Source organism: Lepidochelys kempii, chromosome 11 (assembly GCF_965140265.1).
Source record: "Lepidochelys kempii isolate rLepKem1 chromosome 11, rLepKem1.hap2, whole genome shotgun sequence".
NCBI classification, from domain to species: domain Eukaryota; kingdom Metazoa; phylum Chordata; order Testudines; family Cheloniidae; genus Lepidochelys; species Lepidochelys kempii.
The window spans coordinates 15,600,786-15,622,554 of NC_133266.1; the positions used below are offsets into that span (position 1 = coordinate 15,600,786).

At 38.8% G+C, this 21,769-nt stretch overlaps 1 protein-coding gene across 3 annotated transcripts in view; it reads right to left on the reverse strand.

The window, feature by feature from the left end:
- DPP10 (dipeptidyl peptidase like 10) overlaps positions 1–21,769 on the reverse strand; it is a 451,693-nt gene that overhangs the window by 30,919 nt on the left and 399,005 nt on the right. For all 3 annotated transcript variants that reach the window (XM_073305257.1, XM_073305256.1, XM_073305258.1), the window contains 4 exons: positions 9,217–9,340; positions 5,920–5,958; positions 4,682–4,789; positions 289–380 (listed from right to left, as the gene is read on the reverse strand). In XM_073305257.1, the coding sequence (XP_073161358.1) occupies positions 289–380; positions 4,682–4,789; positions 5,920–5,958; positions 9,217–9,340 (363 nt within the window). The remainder of the gene's footprint in view (positions 1–288; positions 381–4,681; positions 4,790–5,919; positions 5,959–9,216; positions 9,341–21,769) is intronic.

Here is a 21,769-nt window from a genome sequence, read left to right on the forward strand (position 1 = left end):
AAAGGTTATTAACTCCATGCTGTAGTTTAATTCCTTTTATTTAATCAACAGAATGAGTCAGTAGATGGCACAGCATATCTCCATTAGTTATTCGAAAAAGATACTTGCATTACCTTGGCAGATCAAATGTATGAAACTGCTCTTTGTACTATGGTTATAATTTATGGCAGTGCTTTGCAAATGAAAAAAATATTGTTACTTAATTGTATATACACTATTTCCAGTTAAATTAATTCTATCTCGGTAATTCAGATATTTTACCTGCAGACAAAGAACATGAATACTCACATCTTTTGATTATTTTCATCATATGCCAGGATTTTGATAACTTCCCAGTTTCCTGATGTCAGGTGTCTCACACTGATTTGTTCAGTTTTAGCCTGCAGAGAAATGGTAAGTATTGACTTTCATCTTACTACTTATGTTTTTCTTTACCTAACATGATTGTCAGCACACATCATTACTGATTTACAGCTTTTTAATCTTTTAATGTACAACATAACTCACTTAAACCACAAAACCCACATGCACTGAAAGGCATTGACTGTAAGGATCCTTTCTCCCTCAATATTAACTTTTCCAAAGGTAGTAAAATCATGGCAGTTTCCATTGCAATATTTGTTTTCAATTACTCATACACAATATCGACAATAGAGGTTCTATATTTTATCTAGGTTGGCATATCTTTAATTTTGGTGCAAGTTTGATTTCAGCTAGAGGCTATCACAATGCATCCTGAAATTTTCACTATATTAAAAAAACCCTTTAAACTAACAAATAAGTGTTTTTCTTCCAGAAACGAGAATAAAGGTGCAAAAGATCAAATCCAGATCTTTAGTGCAGCAATTCACAGCGGCTGAGGATTTGACTCCAAAGCTGTAAGGAGCTAAACATAAATAAATATCACCTGTGTTTCTTGAAGATTTGCTTGTCCTTTACTTGCTGAAGTGGCACGAAGAGGCATAGCCTGACCCTATGCATTCAAAGTGCTGTACAAACATTAGCCAGTTACTGCAGAAAATTTACTGTATGTTTGTACAGAGCAGAGCATAATGGGGCCCTGAGCTGGTCTAGGCCTCTAGGCATTAACACAATACAAATAAACAACACCAATACTACTACCATCCTGTGAGGCAGGCAGATCAGTGTTTTAATCCCCTTTGTTGCTAACTTGCTAGGAGTCAAGGCAGAGCTGAACGTGGTCCCTAGAATCCACCTGTTATATTTGCATTTAAACTATCAGAGCCTAAACTTCCAGTCATTAGAATTACAGTGTCTCAACCACTGAGAAAATAAAAAAGACTGCTTGGGAAAGAATTGTACGGCGAGTGTAAGGTATTACAGTAGTTCCTAGAGGCCCCATCTGAGATCAGGGCCACATTGTGCTAGGTGCTGTATGTATCTATATTAAGAAATATTCCATTAAAATGGGGGTACTGACATTAGTTGGGGCATCTAGAAACTATTGAAATGAGTGAGTGTTTCCTGTCTGCTTAGATGGTAGAGACTAGAGGACTCTTCATTTATAACAAAGTTCCATCCGTGGCAGCACTGAAGAGAATTTTTAAGTTCTGAAATCACAGATTCCAAAATAAACTGTGGTTTATACTGCTGGTCAGTATTAAACAGTGTGGCCGTTTTTCAAGGTTACAGCTGTAATACATAATTTATTATGCTTGCTTGCAATTTTTGCCTCAAATAATTTAAATTACTTTTAAATTCTCATACTATGGTAGAAAATAAGAACCACTGTATATTTGTATTTTTTGGGGCGGGGAGGAGGGGAGGGAAACTAACTAAGAATTTCCAATAGACATATCACTCCTGGTTCAGTCCAATTTTTTAATTAATTTCTTTTCAATATGATATAAATTATTAAAGGTATTTGGGAACATAACACAGATTGAACACTTTACATTCAACAAGTAAATAAATTGATAGGCTCTAACACTTTTTAAAATAGTGCCCCAGATAAATTAAATTAGATGCTTTTGATAACCTGATTTGGTTATGTAATTGACATTTTGTGTGATAGCTTTTCTAAAACTTAGCATTAAGAAGGTTGATTTAAGATGTTCTAAGCAAAACCACCATATCTCACTAGCTGTGCTTCATTTGGATAACCAAACCCCAATGATTAATTGAAACAGAAGTGCATTGATCGTTAAAGTTTAATTCTGTGTTGTTAGACTTTTATGTTGGGGGCAATAAAACTGCTTAACTTCTCCTGTGTCTACAATGCTTACTTTTGCTTAACATTACCAATGAAAGATCTTAAGTGGGCAATTAAACATAACATTCCATTGTTTACTGCAAGTGTTCATTGTGGATTTTGGTTTTCACGATGTTGTGTACTAACCACCTATTTAAAATTCTGCTGAGGCAACTGTTATGCTTCTGTGGCTCACACAAAGTGTGACAAATATTTGATATGACAAAAGACTTTATGTGAAATGGTTAATATAATTTTCATGTCTCCATGTTTGCTTTAGAAATGGACAATCAGATTAATACAGTGTGCAAAGCACAGCATATAAACACATTTCCTATCCTTTATTGCCCCATATCAGCCCCATTACCATACAGAGTGTTGCTTACTGATGAATAACGATCAGTATATGGAATGTCTGGTTTCCTCGTATATATGTAGATAAAAACTAACTCCGAGGAGCAGCTATACATTAAAAAAACAAATTCATCACTAGTGTAAGGTAGTACAATTCCACTGAAGTCAGAATTAGACCTATTCATAGTTGTGGTGAATTTGGCCCAAACAATCTGAGGTCTTTGCCACTTTGCAGTTGTATATTCCCCCATGTCCTTATTCTGCTGAAAAGGGATGGACTGCTAAGCATTTAAGCACATGTTTACCTTTAAGGATATGTGTAAGTCCCATTGAAGTCAGTCCTTAAAGTTAATCATGTGCTTAAGTTCTTTGCCAAACAGGAATGGATTTAAGCGTGTGGTTATATGCTTTATTAAATTGGGGCCTTTATTGAGTTTCCTCAAAACTTTGGTTAGGTCTAATGAATCATAGAATCATAGACTATCAGGGTTGGAAGGGACCTCAGGAGGTCATCTAGTCCAACCCCCTGCTCAAAGCAGGACCAGCCTACAAGTTCACTCCAAACTCTTTATCGGCACTAACATTTAGTGTGACCTTACAAGATATTTTCCCTCCATTTTGTTATTATTTCAAACACTTTTGCAGGCTACACAGCACCATACAATGGGAAAGATGCCTAAATAGGACTGCCTTGATTGTTACATTAGCGTAATAGTCTCTGATTTTCATGCACATCACTGGTTTATTGAACGATGGAAGTTTGACACATACACTTATGTTTCCCATTCTAAAATCTTAGGGCACGTCTTCACTTGCAATGTTAAAGTGCTGCCACAGCGCTCTAAAAAACCCACCTCCACGAAGGGAGCAGCTCCCAGCACTGGGGCACTGTCTACACTGGCTAAACTTGCAGCACAAAGGGGGGTGTTTTTTCACACCCTTGAGGGAGAAAGTTGCAGCGCCGTAAAGTGCCAGTGTAAACAAGCCCAAAGTGATAAGTTAAGGTGCAACTGCTCTTTCTTTTTTGCACACTGAATTGTGAACAACATGCTTTATACTGAGATCAACATGAACATCATCGTAAGCGTGTGACACCAAGGAGCATTGGTATCATGAATGGCTGCTATTTTAATTCCTTAAGGCTCCTTTGAAAATCCCAGCATAAATTGTCTGGGATATGGCCCCTCTCTTCTTGTGTCCTATTGAGATCAGCTCAGGTACCTGAATTATCAGCCCCCTGATTTAAGTGGAAGCTGGAGGAATTCTCAGCTCTATAACTTAGGCTCAGATTCTCCAAGGGTTTTTGATGCCTCACTCCTATTAATTTCAGTTGAAATTAGGGGCCAAAATCTGTTAGAGGATCTGGGCCTTACTTTCTATGTTAGTTCACCACAGTCCAAATCTACTGGAACTTCTGGTCACACTGCACACTTTGTCCCAGGGGGATAACCCAAAGAAGTCAAAGTCATTGGAAAATGTAGCACTTGAAAGTGGCAGAATTCTAGTCTGGTTGAACTTTGGAGGGTTTCAGATTTGGACATTGGTTCCCGTATATGTTTTATCAATTAAATTTTGTGCGTGCACCCAGAGTTCTGGACTGACATTTAAATATATATATATATATATATATATATATATATATATATATATATATATATATATATATATAAAGTAAAATTGGCATTCTGAAGATTTCCTTGATTTCTATATTCATATGGAACTTATTGGATTAATACAGAGCATTACTTTGCTATAGAGGATTTAGAATGCAAACAACCTCTATGACTAGTTTTGGAGACAGGAAGAGAGATTGACTACCAGGTGCTGTGAGTGCCTGCTGTTGACAGATCTATTGAGCATCTTTGGCATCAGCCTACTATGGAGAGAGAGTTCATCCACCTTCCTGACTACATGGTGCTGCAAATGTGTCTTGCAGAAGAGCTGTGGTCACGACAGAGAAAAGGCTATCCCAATTATACATATGTGGAGGCTCTCAAGTGTCTACTTAGGGCAGTCTTTTCTTTGTGTAAGACATCACCAGGGACGCCCCTTACCAATATGCCTGGGGATTTATACAACCACTCCCCAAAAATATGAACTGAAGCAAAAACTTACCTGAACAATAAGCATGGCTATGTGGTGGAATTCACCGCGGCCACCTTGTTTCACTGGGACTATCATAAAGAACTTACTTCCATCTTTGGAGAAAACTGGCTCCTCATTCTATAAATATAAAATTGTTTAATTTGTCTCAAACTGTGTATTAAACTCTCCATCAAATAATCAGCTTGGATACCTAAATCTCTGGATTGTCATTGCTTACACGAAAGTTAAAGAGGTGTCCTTCTGATTTCAGCATAACTGTGTCTATATACCATGGTAAAAATAATGGAACTAGAATGGCTAAACCTCAAAGGGTTCTGAGATATGGTTCAATTCAGCAGCTATAAATTCAGACACTTTTTCAAAACTCTTTTGCCTGAATATTTGGGCTGAAAATCTCACAAAACTGACTCTCTCTCATGTGATTTTTGGTATTGTCCTCTTTTGCTAGTGTTGGAAATACTAGAGAGTTTCCTTTACGGACATATGTATAATAAAAGAAACAAGTTTTATTGATAATGATGACAAATGTTGTCTACTATGTCAATTCAGCAAAACAAAGTTGGCTTTTACAGGACGTAAGCCACCGTTTCTGAATTTGGATGGACATAAGCACATGTAAATGCTTTGATGAATCAGCGCCCTATCATTGACTGTTGAACTGTGTAAGTAACTTTGCTTGTTATTCATCTCCCTAATCCAACATCATATAGAAATGTTAAAGGGACACCGCCAACCAGAAAATCATAATTTTTAATGATTTTTTCTTCAACAGCTTACAAGATGGGACCTGAAATGTGTTTTAAATAAATATGTTTCATCCATTTTTGCAATCTGTTGGATTTTTTATTTGAATCTGTGAAAGTGGAACCATTTGCTGACATTTTGGATCTACATACAATTCATGTGTGTTAACTTTGTCATATTATTCTCAAGCATTCCTCTGGAGCCTTATACAACCTCTTTCTCTTCTATTCCTTTGCATCAATTTTGAACAGGAGGAAAAAAGGAGTAAAAACATTTTTATCTGAAAAGTCAGCATATCTTACTCAATGCACACAGAAGTAATTTTTACACAGTCATTTTTCTGATGATCATATGTTATATTAATGTGGGGGTCCTAAAAAGTGACTATTTTATTTTAACAGAAATGTCATTTTACATTTCATTAAAGAAAATCAAATAATGAGATAAAAGTAACAATAGAAGCAGCAATGCATTACATATTTCAAACATCATTCATACAGTACCTGTTTAGAAAGCCACACTTCTGATGTAATCTCGTATTTCTAAAAGAGAAGAATTATCTTTATGAAATGTATACAGATCAAAAAAATCCTCACTTTCATCAAAATGACTCTCTATATTTAATGTTTGTGTCCTGTGTTATAGAGCTCTAGCCCAGCGGTTCTCAAACTTCATTACACCATGACCCCCTTTTGACAACAAAAATTACTACACTACTCCAGGAGGAGGAACAGAAGCCTGAGCCTGCCCGAGCCCAGCTGCCTCGGGCCTGCGGCCAAAGCCCAAGGGCTTCGGTCCCGAGTGGAGGGCCTGCAACCTGAGCCCTGCTGCCCAGGGCTGAAGCCGAAGCTGAGCCTACCACCAGGGATGAAACCCTCGGGCTTCAGCTTCAGCCCCAGGCCCCAGCAAGTCTAACACCAATCCTGACAACCCCATTAAAATGGTGTTGTGACCTACTTTGGGGTCCTGACCCACAGTTTGAGAAGCTCTGTTCTAGTCTTTCCATTGACATTATCCCCAAAATGCACAATACTTAAAAGGTTATAACAGATGATAATTTAATTATAAGTACAGTTGTCTTTCTGAATTTCCAGGATAACTAGGGACATAAGATCTTTTAAAATCCTTTTTTATTAGCTTCAAAAAGCTTTGAACAGACAGTAATATTTGGTTTTTAACTCTAGGCATCATCTGACAACCGGAAATTTTTAGGACCTTCAGCAACATTGGCTAAACAGCCAGCACCAGATTTCTATCATTTGTTTTCATCTGAAACATGTTTTTCATGAGTCATAGTTTAGTTTAGTTTCATGGGTAATAGTTTAATGAATACATCAAAATCTTAGAATCTACTATATCATGCTGCATATAGGGCCATTGCCTTTACATCATACCATACAACCAGGTACTCCATATATCTACTAGTAAAATAATATGGGACAGATTTGCTGCTGGTATGAATTGTCTTAGCTGCACTGAAGTTATGATAACTGACACCAGCTGAGGATCTACCCCTAGAAGTGAGGTCCGATCAACTAAAATTCAAGTGGCTATCATAATTGGATCATTTGTTTTGATATAAATCCTTTTGGAATTGCAAATGAATACTGATAAACTCTTGGGATATTTACAAAAGTTGCATATGCATTAGCACTGAAATGGTAATATATGCTGTAAAACATTCTTGCACTGAGGATTTTTCAGTTCAGTTAGAAAGCCATGAGTCTTGTCCCACTGTCACTGAAGTCAATGGCTAAACTTTCCCTCAGTCTAATGGGTGCTGTGACAAAGTGGGAAATATCTGAGTTATTTTTTATGAGTATTGTGCATACCTCTGTGTTTGTTTATGTGGGTTACTTGATATGGAGGTAGATCAAAATGAGGTTGTAAGAACGAAACCAATAGGAAACAAAACAATGGCAAAGATAAGGTGTTATCAGAGTTATCTAAGCCTCTATCCAGGCTAAACTGCTTTACTCTTCCCAAGGCTAAGCATAGCATACAAAGGAATCCTAACCCTTAAATATGTTGGCCTCAGGAAGGGGGTGCAAGGAAGTTGTCAGCTGCTGCAGACTGACATAGATTGACTGAGAGTAAATGTCTGCAGCAAGAAGGCTGTAACTTCTTCCCCAAAGAGAACAGGGGGCACCAAGACTAAGACACGTCTGCATAGGGGCTTGTGATGAATGCTAAGTGTAAGTAAGACAGTAGGTGTATGGGTCTCTTTGTTGTTTTAAATCCACTTCTCTCAATGCTGTGAACCTTTTGGCAAATAAATCCTACTTTGTTTGAAGAAGCTGCTTCTGTGTCACTGCATTTTATTACTATCCACATGATCCCAACTGGAAACCATTCAGTGAGTGGTTGGATTGTTGGGTTTCACCCCAGGGAAAAGAGAAGTTGTGGGTATTGAAACGGGTGCACCTGAGGGACTGGACACAGCTACTCAGGGCCATGACAGGTGCAGACTACAGCTTTTATATAGCTTTTTTATATTTTTCCCAGTTATGACAGGAATCAAGACGAATGAAATAAATATTTCTGAGAGGTGCTACAGTGCAGTTAGTGTAAAGGTGTTATACAATATTCTTTTCTTTTTCTTGTACACAATCCAATCACACTCCAGCAACACCCGCAAGCTCTCCTTTACCTGTCACATTTTGTGGTCCATCTGAAGGTGTACATTCACAAATATTTCTGAAGGCACCCAGACTTATTAAAAAAAGTATAAAGAGGGATGAGTGATGGGTGCACGTGTCTTTGGAAATAGAAAGGTCATCATAGGATGAACACTTAGTTTCCAGTCCTGTTTTTATTGAACTCAAGGGGATTGTTATTATGGTCTTCAATTCAAGCAGGACCTGCCAGGTATGGAGACATGTTTGTGTGAGGGGAAAACGAGGAACCATGTCCTGAACCTTTGTGAAAAAGCTTCTGTTTTGAAATGGTGCCACATCCTATCACCACACAGAGGATGCTGTCAGAATCAGCAGCAAAAGCATTAAAATAAACATTCCTTTTGATGGGACTGGCCACTGTTTAGAGCTGTGTTATCATGGCTAAATTACAGGATAAAAAGTGAAATATTATTTCAACTTTGGGCTCCTGTGGAAACATCACATCTTAGCAATGGCTCCTTCTACGGCAGGAAATTTGGAAACAAAAGTTATCTTCTCTACTACCTGTTCTGAACTTTAGCTCCCCTTCACACACCCTTATGACTCCCTGACAGTCACCATATGTGATTTCCTTTGAAGCCCACAAAAACCTCTCCCCAGTCTTCCCAGAAATGTCAATTTCAATTTTTAAAAAATAGCGTTATCTTAACAATCAAATATATTGTTTAGGTACGATGAGCCTCTGGGGACTATCCTGCATCTTTCCTTTAAATCCATGCAAACCTTTATAGATACTAAGGTCTGGAATGGAACTATGTGGAAAGAAAAAACAGTGACTGGACAGCTGAGAGTACCTGAAGGGATATATCTTGCCTCTGCCTTAGCTAGCTGTAAAATGCCTGATTTTCAGAGGTGATGATCATCTGAAGTTAAATATTGAACAAAGCGTAGGAACTCTGAAAATTAGGTCTCTCGATTTTACTGATTGCATTAAATCATTTCATTATAAAATCTGGATTTCTATCCTTTCATTTATCTCCATGTTATCTGATTATATTTAGTTAGTAATTACGACATCAAAAGACATTCTGAAGACTAAACGCCAAACACCTATTTCTGGTGATAAGGATAAATATCAGTAATATAATCTGTGAAAGAAAGAAACAAGGAAATCTGACTTACCTTGCTACAAGCCCCAGTCGTGGTCTCACAAACCGTAAGAATGGAAATGTTCTGTGGTCTGTTTAACCATCTCACCACAGTCTTGGTATTGCTTACCCACTTTACCATAGTGATGTAGTATTCTCTGAGGTAAACATAAATTTTAAAATATAGTGGTCATATAATTTATATACGGCTGTGTAACGTTTTAAATTATAGTAGTAAGTAGACCAAATCTGGAAAACAAAGCCTGAACTGAGTTGCTCCCTGTGAAAACATCAGTATTGAGGGATGGAATTGGATACCCAAATGACAAATATATTGGGTCATGGATGCCACCACTAGGAATAGTGGTTATGGCATGCTGCTTGCCTGGGAAGTTTCTGCTCCTTTAGCAGTTATTTTGTAATCTTTTAAGTAGCCGTGAGACATATGCACCTTCTACAGACTTTGTCCCACATGACTGTATGCAATAAATTATTCAATGAAGATTTAAACTATATAAAATACAGGTTGCAAATATGTCAAATTACTGCCATATTTAAAATAGTTTCCCAAAAATATATACTGTCCATTTTGATGCTGATGCAGCAAACCACATAAACATGTGCTTAACTTTGTGCAAGTTAGTAAGGTGTTTTATGAAACAGAAGAGAGGCTAGAGCAAAGCACTGAGGACTGTGCCACTGAGTCATGGTCAGAATAAAAGGAGAGTAAATTTACTTGCATTCTCGTTTCTCTGTTTAGTGTGAGAAGCAAATAAGTAAAAGGAGAACCTACACAGAAACCAGATGTTGCACCTGAACTTTCCTAGACTAACCACATGTGGTAATGAATGCATTTGTTTTCAAAAATAGTCTGCAGATTGCCGTATTTCTTTGCTATGCCAGACGCTTCTCTGTCCTGGACATATAGCTGACATCAAACTAAGAGAAACAAACTTTTGCACAAACACTCAATCCCTCCCTAACAAAAACAAAACAAAACCACAAAGCCCACCATTGTTTTGCAAGGTTTGTGGGATCATTTTAAAATGCCATTGATACACTGTAAGTATTCTATGCAGGGACCAAGTGAAGAGAAGTCAGACACTGTGTCACTGTTAGTCGACTTTCACTGTAGCAAATAACTTGTAATACCAGACAAACTGTCCATCCCCAGACATGTTTGGCTCAGCAAAGGAGTCCAACACACAGATTTTAATGACACAGAATATCTACTTATCTCCTACAGAAATCCTGTTATGCTGTCAAACTAAAGATGTTACTAAGGCGGCCTGTTGCAGCTTGTCATCACAAAGAAACTTGGTGTGCTTGCTTCAATTCACTGCTTATGGCAGCTGGCAGCTCCTACGGTCCAGCTGAGAAATGCTCAACATTGGACTTAAACAATGTGTCTAGAAATTCAGTCCCACTTTAAACTGAGGCTGTTAGCTTGCACTTAATTAGTTTTGTAATGTAGTTTTGATGGAAGCTTCATTACTTGTTAACAGCAGCTATTTATAATTATAGAGTCAAAAAACATCTTACTACATTACAGACGGCCAATTTGTGGCCTGTAGGAAAGTTTTGTGGGACTTTGATGCTGCACACAAAAGATAATGGGCCCAGGAAAGCAATGCAGATGCCCCAGGTCTGAATTTGACCCCATGTTTATGGCATGTGGTAGAATAACTAAATTGGCACACCTTGCCTGGGACTATCCTTCCCTGTTTTTCCACCTGATTCCAGGTGATATGGGTGTTCTTCCAGAGTGTGATCTGACATGCTGACTGGAACTAGTGAGTAGGGGGTTAGTATTTGTATTTTGAATATTTAACATCAAGCCACATCAAACCAATGGTTAAAATCAAACCATAAGGTGACCTTCCAACAAATATCGTGTGAACCCACAATTTTAATTGCACTTCTAGTTCACAATACGTGAAAAATTACAGACCATTTAAAAATTCTTTTAATTTTCTTGTCTACTGACAAAAAAAAATCTACTTTCAAATTTCACTACTCTATGACCTGTTTATAGAAGCTCCCCCCTACATGTGTCTTTCTGGAATTATAAATTGATGTTGCATGATATTTTGACAAGCTCCAAGTAATGCTTACCTGTAGTACATACTCCTGTACTTGGTTGAATCTATTTGTATCTATCTATCACATACACAAAAAGAACATTATTAAAGTTTCAAAGTCGAACACTTAAAATTTTTAAAAAATGCCAGATATAAGGTTGCATATGCGACCTTAATTTGGCCCTCTGGGGCTAGATTCACAAGGGGTACTTAGCAATTGCAATGTCTCACTGTTAGGCATCGTGCCATCTTGTAATGTTAAAAGTGAAGTGCGCAGACTCTCCATTCAGTGCATGGGGAGAGTTAGGGATTCACAGAAGCCAACATGCTGAATGGCGTAGCCAGTAGGAAATGCTGAGCAGAGGAATGGTGCCTAAGCCCCGCCCCCAAAGGGAACTAGGCACCTAACCCTGAGGTGACTCCCTCCACTCGGAATTCACAGCTGTGAACCCACTCCTGGAGTCAGATACCTAAATCAGGTCAGTTCCTTCTCAAGGTAAACCAAGGAGAGGGAGCAGGCGGTGGTGGTGCCCCTCTTTCACCCAATCACACTGTGGTTCGAGCATTCACCTTGGATGCAGGAGACAGATTCAAATCCTCCTTTGCTTGATGTAGAGCAGGGACCTGAACCCCGATCTCTCACCAGCCAGGAGAGTGCCATAGACACAGGGCTATGGGGTATTCAGGAGTGCATCTGTCACAATAGCTCCTGTTGAAGCTGTTCCACTTGGTATAAATAATAAATATTCATTGGACAGGAGTGGGGCGGGGAGAGAGAGAGAGAGAGAGAGACTCTATAGCCTGGTGGTTAGGGCACTCTCTTGGGAGGGGTCAGACCAGGGTTACAGTCTCTGCCCCACTGAATAATTATTTATTTATACAAAGTGGCACAGGTTTTCATCCCAGTCTCCTTATCCAACCATCCTAATCTCCTTTTATGGCTCTTTGTCCAATCTATCTCTTCTCCCTCCCACCCCACCACACTGGCTCCAGTCCTAGTCTTCCTTCCCAGGCTCCATATCCAGTCTCAGTATTCCACCCACACCCCTCATCTCTCAGTTTCAGTTTTCTCCTTCCCTAGCTTCTTGTGCCAGTTCATTCCCTGCACTCCAGTTCCTTGTCAAATGAGTCTTCCCTACCCCGGTCTCCCTTTACTGCTTACTCATCCCAGTCTCCTTCCCTCCCACAGCTCCTCATCTAATTTCAGTGTTTTCCCTCCCAGCCAACTAGGTCCTAGTTCCAGTTGCCATTTCCCTCATTGGTTCCCAGTCCCAGCCACCTTGTCCCATCAGTTTCAGCCACCTCTCTCCTCCAGCTCCCAGTCCCAGCCTCCATATTCTTCCTGGCTCCCAGTCAAAGCACCCCTCCACTCCAGCTCACAGTCTTCTTGCCCAGCCAGTCCCAGACTCCTTGTCCCAGTCCCAGACTCCTTGTCCTTGTCTACTGCTTTTCCCCATGCAGTCTGGCTTTTGTCCTCTCTGCATTTGAATCAGACAGCTTCATCTTCCATTCTGCCTGGGTTCAGGGGGGTGGGGGGGTGGTCATTTGGAGCACAGGAGAAACTGGTTCCCTGCTCTTAGTTTTAGTGCCTGGCCCCACCCTGGCCCATATCAGCTGGAAGCAGCCATTAGAGAGAAAGTCTGGCTTTGTCCGTATGACTCTGGGCTAGAGCATGCCCAGTTGTTCTGCAGGGATGGTGCATCTACAGTCTGGTCACATACAGGAGTTGTGGGGGAATGGGCATACTAAATCACTCTGTGGGAATGGTGCATACACAGTCTGGTTAATATTAGGAGCTGAGAGAGGCTTGAGCATGCTTGGTAAGTATGGACTCTTCAGAGTCTTTAGCTGCTGAAATTGAAAGAGATTCTACAGAGCATGTGCAAACTGTAATTTTTAGAGGTTTATAAACTGGCTAAATTTGCTCAGATTTCATGGGGACACTACAAGGCATATTTCTGAAACAAAGACCACCCACCTCCCACCCCACCAGCACATGTCAAGTTCCTGCTCCAAAGTGTGGGAGCACTAAGGAGGTTGAAAGAAAAAGTCACCCAAAGTTTTGAATATGAGGGAAGCAATGCATTTTCTCTAGCCTCGTTCTCTGAAATGGCTTAGCCATTTTGGCTGAAAATTAATATATCAGCCTAGGGCAGACACCTGCCACACAAACTTGCAGAATGAATGGTTAAAGTTTGACAAAGTTATGAGCTGAAAACAGGGTCTTATAATTGGTAGTGTTGGGCAACAGACAGGACTCACATATATGTGTATATATATGTGTGCGTGTATGTTACATACACACACACAGAGATACTAAATCCATCCTTCTTTGAGATACACTCAGTTGAAAGAGCAATAATCTTTTCTTACAATTTTTTCCTTTAATTTGGTGGTCTAAATTGAGCACTATATTATGTTCACACCACAATAATATGCTAACCCATTAATTATCATTTAAAAATGTATGATCCTCCGATCTCACTTGTGCGTTTGGGGAACCTAGTGAATGAGAAGATATGTGCATTATCTTATTGCCTGCCATGCTAAGTGCTTAGCAAAGTCAACAGAGACAGTAATCTGAACAAAGAAAAGGGATTTGCATTGAATTACTCTGAAAGCATAGTTACATTCACAATCTAAATTCGCCTGAAGAGTGGATACTTAGATTTGAATTAGAATAGTTTGAAAAAAATGTTTTGAGCTTTAAAATAAGAATCTGTCCAAGAAAAAAATCCAATTTTGCAAATTCAGACAATTTGCTATAATGAAGTAATTGAAGTCTAATTTAGAGCCAATGAATAGGTTGTGAAACATATCTACCGATTACAGTAGCAGGAAGTTTCTGTTACTTAAAACTTGTGGCAATGGAATGATGGTGTACCCTAGTGTATGGTGACTGTATGAAGTAGTTGTGGATCTGGTTGAATAAGTACAGCATGTGCTAGCATGAACAAGCTACGCTGTGTTGCTCTTTTAGTTTGCTGGCAGATTGTCTGCTAAGAAAGGTAAACACTAGATTCTTGTCCTACGAATGAGTTCCTAAAATATATATTGTGTTTTTAAATTATTTATACTGCTGTGTATTAGAAAGAGGTACTATATGCATTTATGAGTACTAATGGGAAATTTTTGCACTTATGGACACTGATGCAAAAGTTAATACTGTGCAACTAGAAATGAACCCTGCAAGGTAACCAAACTCATTACAATCAAGTACTGTTGCGTGCTATATTGAAAGAAAGCTAGTCTTTTGGTTAAGGAAAAAAAACCTGGGACTCAGGAGATACAGTTTGATGGATCTACCACAGACTCCCTGAGTGACTTTGGACAAGTCACTTAGTCCCAGATCTTCCAAGTGCTTAGGCATTTAAAGGTGTTTGAGGAATGGGGCCTTAGGGCCTGATTTTCAGAAATGCTAGGCAACTGCTGCTACCATTAACTATAGCTGGAGTTGTGGGTGCTAAGTACCTCTTATCTTAATATGTTTGTGGCTTAGTTCCCCATTTGCAAAATGGGGGCAATAATACTTCCTGTCTTCCACACTGTGTACATCAGAAGCAAGAAGCCTGATAAACAAGCAGTGGGGCCACTGGATGATTGAGATGCTAAAGGAACATTCAGGGATGATAATGCCATTGCGGAGAAACTAAATGAATTCTTTGCACGGATCTTCATGGCTGAGGATGTGAGGGAGATTGAGCCATTCTTTTTAGGTGACTAATCTGAGGAACTCTCCCAGAATGATATGTCATTAGAGGAGGTTTTGGAACAAATGGATAAACTAAAGAGTAATAAGTCACCAGGACCAGATAGTATTCACCTAGGAGTTCTGAAGGAACTCAAATGTGAAATTGCAGGACTACTAACTGTAGTCTCTAACCTGTCATTTAAATCAGATTCTGTACCAAATGACTGTAGGATACCTAATATGACGCCAATTTTTAAAAGGGGCCCCAGAGGGGATCCTGGCAATTACAGGCCAGTAAGTCTGACTTCAGTACCGGGCAAACTGGTTCAAACTATAGTAAAGAACAAAGTTGTCAGACACATAGATGAACATAATTTGTTGGGGAAGAGTCAACATGGTTTTTGTAAAGGGAAACCATGCCTCACTAATCTACTAGAATTCTTTAAGGGGGTTAACAAGCATGTGGACAAGGGAGATACAGTGGATACAGTGTACTTAGATTTTCAGAAAGCCTTTGACAAGGTCCCTCACCAAAGGCTCTTAAGCAAAGTAAGCTGTCATGGAATAAGAGGAAAGGTCCTCTCATGGATCAGTAACTGGTTAAAAGATAGGAAACAAAGGGTAGGAATAAGTGGTCAGATTTCAGAGTGGAGAGAGGTAAATAGTGGTGTCCCCCCGGGGGTCTGTAGTGGGACCAGTCCTATTCAACATATTCATAAATGATCTGGAAAAAGGGGTAAACACTGAGGTGCCAAAATTTGCAGATGATACAAAACTACTCGAGACAGTTATGTCCCAAGCAGACTGTGAACAGCTACAAAAGGATCTCTCAAAACTGGGTGACTGGGCAACAACCTCGCAGATGAAATTCAGTATTGATAAATGCAAACTAATGCACATTGGAAAACATAATCCCAACTATACATGTAAAATGAAGGAGTCTAAATTAGCTGTTACCACTCAAGAAAGAAATCTTCGAGTCATTGTGGATAGTTCTCTGAAAACATGCACTCAATGTGCAGTAACAGTCAAAAAAGCAAACAGAATGTTGGGAATCATTAAGAAAGGGATAGATAAGACAGAAAATATCATACTGCCTCTATATAAATCCACGGTATGCCCACATCTTGAATAATGTGTGCAGATGTGGTCACCCCCTCTCAAAAAAGATATATTGGAATTGGAAAAGGTTCAGAAAAGGGCAACAAAAATGATTAAGGGGATGGAATGGCTTCCATGTAAGGAGAAATTAATAAAACTGGGACTTTTCAGCTTGGAAAAGAGATGACTAAGGGGGGATAAGACTGAATCATCTTGACTCATAAAATCATGACTGGTGGAGAGAAAGTAAAGAAGGAAGTGTTATTTACGCTTTCTCATACCACAAGAACTAGGGGTCACCAAATGAAATTAATAGGCAGCAGTTTTAAAACAAACAAAATGAAGCATTTTTTTCATACAACACATAGTTAGTCTGTGGAACTCTTTGACAAAGGATGTGTGAAGGCCAAGAATAAAACAGGGTTCAAAACAGAACCACATAAATTCATGGAGGATAGGTCCATCAATGGCTATTCGCCAGGATGGGGAGGGATGGTGTCCCTAGCCTTTGTTTGCCAGAACCTGGGAATGGGCAACAGGGGATGGATCACTTGCTGATTACCTGTTCTAGTCATTCCCTGTGGGGCACCTGGCATTGGCCTCTGTCAGAAGATAGGATACTGGGCTAGATGGACCTTTGGTCTGACCCAGTATGGCTGTTCTTATGTTCTACATCTCTCTTGTCTACTTAGATGCTAAGCTCTTTGGGGAAGGGACTTTTACCATGTGTTTGCACTGCACCTAGAAGAATGAGTTATCAGTCTTAGTTTGGTCCCGGTTATTACCCTAATACACACACATAACATAAATAATAATTTAAATAGGAAATTTATGACAGATAAGGGCTTAAGGAATTGAAAGTATTCAATGGGAAGGATCAGATGACCATAATGTCTATGATTAAATTACAATACTTTAGTTCTTTGCATTTACATAACATGTTCCATCCATTTGCTATGCTGATCTTAATGGCTTACTCTTTTACAACAAGCCTGTGATGTAGATTAGATTGTTGGTAGATTGTTACTACCATTTTAAAGATGAGGGGACAGAGGGTGGAATGAATTCTCCCATCACATAACAAGTCTATAAGCAGAGCTAGGACTAGAGCTAGAGCTGTGGAAATCATTGATTTGTTGCTTTGCTGGTATTTCTGAAAAATCGGGGTTGGGGGGTAGGGGAGACAATGAATTGAAAAGTTAAAAAAAAATCATTTCAAGTCAAACAAAAAGTTTAATTCGACCTGAAACAAAATGTTTCATATTGATTTCAGAATTTATTTATTTATTCTTCCATGAACTTGAAGGACATTTCTAAACAAAAAGTCATTTCAAATTGAAACATTTAAATGTTTTTCAGTGACATTATTAAGGGCACAAGAGCAAACTATCCTGCTGTATAGAAAAGATAGGAAGTATGGCAAGAGAGCACCCTAGCTCAACCAGGAGATCTTCAATGATCTAAAAATTTTAAAAAAAATGTGTCCTACAGAAAGTAGAAACTAAGTCAAATTACAAAGGATGAATATAAACAAATAACACAAGTATGTAGGGACAAAATTAGAAAGGCCTAGGCATAAGATGAGATCAAACTAGCTGGATACAAAAAGGGTACCAAGAAAACATTGTACAAATACTTTAGAAGCAACAGGAAGACCAAGGACAGAGTAGGCCCATTACTCAATTGGGCAGGGGTGGGGGGGAGAAGGGGAATAACAGAAAATCTGGAAATGGCAGAGGTGCTTAATGACTTCTTTGTTTCAGTTTTCACCAAGAAGGTTGGTGGTGATTGGATGTCTAACATAGTGAATGCCAATGAAAATGAGGTAGGATCAGAAAAGGCTAAAATAGGGAAAGAACAAGTTAAAAATTACTTGTACAATTTAGATGTCTTCAAGTCACCAGGGCCTGATGAAATGCATCCTAGAATACTCAAGGAGCTGACTGAGGAGATATCTGAGGCATTAGCAATTATCTTTGAGAAGTCATGGAAGATAGGAGAGATTCCACAAGATTGGAAAAGGGCAAATATAGTGCCAATCTATAAAAAGGGAAATAAGGACAACCCAGGGAATTACAGACCAGTCAGCTTTACTTCTCTACTTGGAAAGATAAAGAAGCAAATAATTAAGCAATCAATTTGAAAACATCTAGAAGATCATAAGGTGATAAGTAACGGTCAAAATTTGTCAAAAACAAATCGTGTCAAACCAACCTGATAGCTTTCTTTGATAGGGTAACAAGCCTTGTGGATGGGGGGAAGTGGTAGACGTGGTATATCTTTACTTTAGTAAAGCTTTTGATATTGTCTCACATGACTGTCTCATAAACAAACTAGGGAAATACAACCTAGATGGACCTATTGTAAAGTGGATACAAAACTTGTTAGAAAACCGTTTCCAGAGAGTAGTTATCAGTGGTTCACAGTCATGCTGGAAGGGCATAATGGGTGGGGTCCCGCAGGGATCAGTTCTGGGTCTGGATCTGTTCAATATCTTCATCAGTGATTTAGATAATGGCATACTGAGTACACTTATAAAGTTTGTGGATGATACCAAGCTGCGAAGGGTTGCAAGTGCCTTTGTTCTGGGTGCCACATTTCAGGAAGAATGTGGACAAATTGGAGAGTCTAGAGAAGAGTGACAAAAATGATTAAAGGTCTAGAAAACACGACCTATGAGGGAAGATTGAAAAAAATAGGTTTGTTTAGTCTCGAAAAGAGAAGGCTGAGAGGGGGCATGATAACAGTTTTCAAGTATGTAAAAGGTTGTTACAAGGAGGAGGAAGAAAAAATATGTTTTTCTTAACTTCTGAGGATAGGACAAGAAGCAATGGGTTTAAATTGCAGCATGGGAGGTTTAGGTTGGACATTAGGAAAAACTTCCAAACTGTCAGAGTGGCTAAGCACCGGAATAAATTGCCTAGGGAGGTTGCGGAGTCTCCATCATTGGATATTTTTAAGAGCAGGTTAGACAAATACCTTTCAGGGATGGTCTAGATAATACTTAATCCTGCCATGAGTGCAGGAGACTGGACTAGATGACCTCTTGAGGTTCCTTCCAGTTCTTAAATATCTAACTACCCCATCCCCCACATTCACAAACAGAAAATACATATATAAATGAATCTGATGATGTGAAAATACTGCAAACAATGAAGACGATAGTGGAGTCTCGTAGCAGTGTTATTACATTTTATCTGTATTTACACAAATCCAATTTTTCGAGTGTTTATAACTTGATTCGAAAAAAAAAATACCATGACATCTTTTCATCCTGACTGTGCTATTGACATCTGTCTTTGAAGATTGCAAAGGTATAGGTAAGTGAGATTTGGCTTTACAATTGGAACATAGGACCTGATCCTAGTCCCATTAAAATCAAGAGCAAAACATCCATTCCATGGACAGAATTGGGTTCTTAGTCAACAATTCTGTGTATTGCACAGACATTACTCCTTGTATGGGCCCCAAGAAATTGAGAGACATAAAATGTAGTAAAAAACTATGTCATTGAAGAAGAACGGATCTAGTTACACACTGTGAATAGAAACATTGAGTGATACAATTTTTGCAGTTACTTTTCAGAACACAGACACTTTAAGGATGAGATTGTTGACACTGGGTCTCCAGCTCCTTTGTACCACTTTCGCAGTGTAAAACAGTAATTTACTTCAGGGACATGCTTGCATAGGTAAATCCCAGTCTCATACTGCCAGTTTACACCATACTCGACAATCTCATGTATAGGGGGAAATGCCCAGAGCACTTAGGCAATTCTGGGCTGGAAGAAGGCTTCTATGGGGCTTTTGCAGCCAGGATAGGTTAAAGCAGCCCTGAAGCTGCTCTCACTTATGTTAGGGATCTAACAAGATTCTAGATCATGCTTTGCCACCCTCTCAGATCCTGCACTGAGCGTGATTCAACTGCACTCAAAGATCTGGGCCTAAATTCCTCACCCTAAGTGAGGCTTTAGGGGAACACAGAGAAGTATATGTCACCTTTAGTGGTTCAGGCATGCACAATATCTATTTTCAGAAAGACTTTTTTGCTAAAAGTTCTATATAAAAAATATCCCTAAAAGTGAACCGAACTCTAGAGAATTTTTAAAGGTTCCCATTACTGTTTTTTTTGAGAAACACGTTGCTGATCTTATTACTAATGGGACTGCAAAACACTGATTCCTGAAACAAGTTAATACTAAAGCATCAGAATCATTAAAAGCCCTGCCCAACTCTTGACTTCTCTCATGTTTGTACATGTTTTATGTGCACGTAAGACTCAGATTGACAAACATTCAGTTTACCTGAATGCGAGTTGCAGATCACAACTTTCAAACGAATCTTGACTCATACCTATGTCAACTTTCTATTTTAGATAACTAGGGCATTATGCTTTAATAGGTAAAATTAAAATTGATTTTTCCAGGTTTGTACAGCCTTGCTCTGGTTTCCATGATGCAACAGCAGAATGGATTTTTTTTTAACTGAGTGTATCCCAAAGAGAACTGAGAATGTTAACATTAGTCTTAGTAAAGCTAGAGTGAGCTTCACACCAAAGTCTCAAACTCTGGGAAGTGAGTCCCTGTAGGACCACATAGGACAATCTGTGAATTCAGTTGTTGCTAGCTTTACAGCTCAGAATGGAAAGAAAGACTGAACAATGTCAATATTCATTTAATTAATTCAATTTTGTTTTACTCTGAGAGAAACAGATCACTTAAGGAGCAAGAATGAATTTACAAAACTGGTAAATTTATGTGCTTCTTTTTTCTTTTCTTGAAGATTTCAAGAATTCCACTGTATATAACTGATACTTTCACTGGCTTTGTACGATTTAAAGAACAATTTTAATCCATTTCATTTAAGAGTTTGTTCTCCAGTTTTTGTTTTTTGGTTGTTAGGGTTTTTTTTAGCTCATTTAGAAGGGCATATGCTGTTGCTTCTGCCAGTGACCAGTTAGCAAACATTTGATTTGTGTTCATGTCTTTCATAAAAGGCTCCATTTTCAGAGAGAAAATCTATTTTCAGCAAGCACAGTCCATTCAAAATCATTCCTTTTATCTAAACAGTAAGTATTCATGCCAGCATGTGCAACTAACAGGACCTGATTCACCCCTGAATTATTACCATAGGACTCTGGTGTAGCTCTACTGATGTCAATGAAGTTATAGCAGTATGAAACTGTGATAATTCAGGCCCATAGTGTTAATGTCATGGCCATTTCAAAGAACCCGTTAAAAACTGTAAAACCGTTCAGGCTTTGCAGAACTGCACAAACAACAAAGTGTATGCCCTGCTTTTTTGGACTAGTGGTAACATAATTCTTTATCTTATTTACCACCTTTTAGCAGGAGAGCTCAAACTATTTTAATAATATTTAAATAAGCCTCAAACTGTTCTGTGATGAAGGGCAAGGTGATGATACACAGTGACGGCCTCCTTTACCTCTAGAATGCAGTCAGCGCTGTTCAATAGCACCAAATAACATTACCTAACAATTTAGGGCAAGAAGTAAAATGGACTATCATAGCGAGCTGAAGCTGCAATGGGAATTTAGGCTGGCAGAATATAATGATATAAATTGGAATTTGGCTGGAAGACTTTAATTAAAACTCTCCTGTCCTTAAAGCAAGTTCCAAAAGATCTTTAATAAGCATAGGGGGTCAAGAGCTCAGCTTTATGCCTCATGCAAAAGACAGTAACTTCAGGAGGACA